This window comes from Cynoglossus semilaevis, unplaced genomic scaffold (assembly GCF_000523025.1).
Source record: "Cynoglossus semilaevis isolate Cse_v1.0 unplaced genomic scaffold, Cse_v1.0 scaffold1033, whole genome shotgun sequence".
Classification (NCBI taxonomy): domain Eukaryota; kingdom Metazoa; phylum Chordata; class Actinopteri; order Pleuronectiformes; family Cynoglossidae; genus Cynoglossus; species Cynoglossus semilaevis.
The window spans coordinates 210261-213774 of NW_007585109.1; the positions used below are offsets into that span (position 1 = coordinate 210261).

Here is a 3514-nt window from a genome sequence, read left to right on the forward strand (position 1 = left end):
CAGCAGCACAGTTTATGAGGTGCTGAAGATACGGTACTGAAGCCCTGGCAATGATTTACTGCTGGTTCACAGATTACTGTCATAAGTTACATTTGTTGGCTCATCTTGAAGGTAAATCAATCATTATTGTACAAAATTATAAATATCAGTCTTTTTATTCTCTATTTCTTACTTAAGTTTCTTTGGTTTTTTTTTGCAGTTGCAGTAAATTCAGAGCCCCGCAATTACAATTACACGTTCTTCATATAACGTTGTTCACGACAAAGCTTAAAGACAAAGTGAATGTGATTAAGCTAACCTTTGTCTTTGAGGTACATATCAGTCAACAACACTTGTTGCAGTATTTCTTCTTTTTTGAATGCCCTCAATGAAACATCAGCTGTCAGTGTCTGTGGTCATTTCTTCTTCATTCCACACCCGTTCTGCCCATTGTTGTTGTTCTTATCAGTGTCCTTCTTTCTGGCCCATTAAAGTCAGCTTTTGTTTGATATCATCAGGTAAAATAGGCCACTATCACTAAAGAAAACAGGAACCAGTAAAACACCATTGTTGAGAGAAACACATGGTCAGTGTTGGTGCCTTTGCTTATTCTGGCTTCCCAGGCATAAAACTGTCTGATAAACATTTAACAGCTTACTTTAATTGTGCACTGATTGGTGTTTATAGCTAGTTGTGTTTTTCTTGTCTGTAAATCCCACAACGTTGACAGCCCTGAAATTGTTACGTTTTCAAAAATAATTACAAAATCATTCTTTTTTCCTTTGTGGTAATTTAAAGTATGCAATGAATAACATTGTCCTTAGTGTGAGTAAACAATGCTGTATTTGCACTCAGAAACACTTCAAATTCCACTTCCGACCTTATGGGTGTTAAAAGTTGTGGACAGATCACATTTCTCAGGGTTGACTTTGGTGTTTTCTGTTAATGCCCTGCTCTCAACCTGTTTAACCTATAGTCTTTGGCAGGTGCAGTAAACATCGAGGCAGTCATTTTGTTACACCATACCTGTTAGTCACTCACCTGGGTTTTTTCTCAACACCGCCTGCATGTGTTTGTTATTAAAAATGGTTGACTCACTGCTTGTAATATTAGAGGTTCTGGTTTGTCAAAGGAGACACAGGTGGCTTATTGTCTCAGTTGACCTTAGCAACAGTAGATGACCAATTAAATTCTCCCTGGAAACAAATCAATGTTAAGTTTACAAAACAAAAATGGAAACGGAAATTTAACCAAACAATTTCAGTAAGAAGCTCTTAAAGGTTTAAATGTTTTTGCAATCTGGACTATCTATATTTTAACATTTTTTAATGTTATTATTTTTAAAATACATACTACCAAAACTGCACTCCCCCAAACAAGTTTTATTTAGGGAGAGTTTTGAGTGAGCCTGTGAGCTGATTGTGCTCTTCCCCCAGGCTTCTCCTTCCTCTCTCTTTGGCTTCTTTTGAATTGTTTTACTGTCACTTTACGAGCTTGGAACTGGTACAGGTCACAGGTTCAAACACCAGCCTTAGGTTGATTAGACTCTCTAAATCGATCATAGTTTACTATATTTGGCCCTGTGTTGCACCCTTTAGCACTGAAAATAAATCAGTGTCAGTGAATGTACAAAATAATAGATGTATTATGTGATTCTCAGTTTCTGACTTAATCCTTGCTTTCACAGGTCGACCACCAAATCCAAAAAGAGGGATTCAATTCCTCCAGTTTTTCTGATGGAGTCATACAGGGTGACTGGCATTTCTAACAACGGACAACAGCAGGTCTGCTCTCAGCAGTCCCGTTCATCTAGACCCATTGGTAATGGAGCTGGTACATATGGTCTCAGCATCCGTGTCCAAGGCATAGATGGACACCCGTACGTTGTTCTGAACAACCAGGACAAAGGTTCCTATGTTGACCCCAATACCAATGGGTACATAGATACAGATGGATCTTTTATAGAGAACTACCAGGATTATGATTTCAGAGGAGCCAAAGAAGCTGGATCCACCAGCCCCTTCAGGCAGTACAGGTCACAGACGATGCTGCAATACTCTAATTCTCAAAATGGATTGTTGGATTCCCAAGGGAATAAGTCTTCTGCCCTCCTGAACTTCCAGAAACACCCGGAGTTACTGCATCCCTATGACCCAGAGACAAACGCCTTGAACATTGAAAGTTTTCGCAGCCTCCCTACAAGACCTTCACTCAAGGCTGAGACTGGGAACATTCACCAAAGTTCATTTTCCAAATCTTCTTTACCTACCACGTCCCTACCAAGGTCATCAAGTGTTGATCAGTATAAAGCTTCATCACAGCAAGATAAGAAACATATTTTAATGCCGAGTAAGAATGACAATGTCCTTCCAAAGCCCAGGTCACAGCCTCATTTAACTCCTCAAGCTGAGCCAAGTCAGCCTGAGGCCAGGCCACAACCACAAACTGCTCAACCCCAGTCCAGGCCACGTCTTACCAACCCAAATCTACATCAGTCTATGCCATCTTCTAAGCCCGTGCATCAGTCAGGACCTCCCGTCCTGCCTCGGTGTTCTACTGTGTCAAGTCCTATATCAGATAAAAGCAAGACCTCCTGCAGGTCTCCCACTTCAGTAAGCAGTGCCAACTCTAGCCTTGAGCGTGCACACCATGATCCTGATGTGCTGCCCTTACGCAGGTCTGACTCCAGTGGACCAGTTCTTCAGTCCGTTTCCCGCTCACGTCACTCATCCTCCTCCTCCACGTCTAAAACGGCAGAGGAAATGGATTCCCTGTATTTAGACGCCATCAATCGCCATGACAATCGACGCTACATTCCTTTCAGTCCGGGTTCAGGCAGAGACATTGACACAGGCTCTATTCCTGGTGTAGATGAGCTGATTGAGAAGTTTGATGGTAAAGATGGCAGCCACCATCACCGAGGCAGGACAGGCCGCAGGAACAGGATCAATCCAGAAGACAGAAAACGTTCCCGTAGTGTGGACAGTGGACTCGGACTGCGAAATGTCTCGGGTGACATGAGCAGTTTAAGCCGCCGTCAAGGCACATCTGTAGAGCATGTTTTGCGGCCTTCACAGCTCCGCCTCCAGAAAAATGTTGGTAGCCAGGACTCATGGATCATGACTGTTGATGGTAAAATGAATTCCAGACCATCATCTCATGTCACCAGTGCGCCCACCTCGCCGCACAGCACCATCGCTAAAGGTGTTAGCTCAATTCAGGGCTACAGAAATCCACAGAACACCTCTTCGTTACCATTTAAGAGTAAGGAGAGTGAAGACAGCGCCTCTGCAGTTGGAAAGATCTTAGTTACTACCACCACAACATCACTATCCAAGCGATCCTCCACTACGGGCCAGAAATCTAGTGGGGAGGCAGATGTTCAGGTAAAATATGTCTTTGGTCCCATAGTCAATTATATTTACTTCATCAAATTGTTTGACAACACATAGTTGTTATCTGAGATGAATAACACAAATGATCACTGTTTATCCCATTAATTTAACTCTCATCAGGCAACACCTGATCTCCTGAA

The 3514-nt window shown here is 42.4% G+C and overlaps 1 protein-coding gene across 1 annotated transcript in view; it reads left to right on the forward strand.

Annotated features, from left to right (window-relative positions):
- Window positions 1-1715: 1715 nt before the first annotated feature.
- The window catches only part of LOC103398395 (cingulin-like 1), a 22223-nt gene continuing 20424 nt past the window's right edge, over window positions 1716-3514 (forward strand). Inside the window, 2 exon segments of the mRNA XM_025053512.1 lie at window positions 1716-3365; window positions 3495-3512. Coding sequence (XP_024909280.1) covers window positions 1716-3365; window positions 3495-3512 — 1668 coding nt within the window.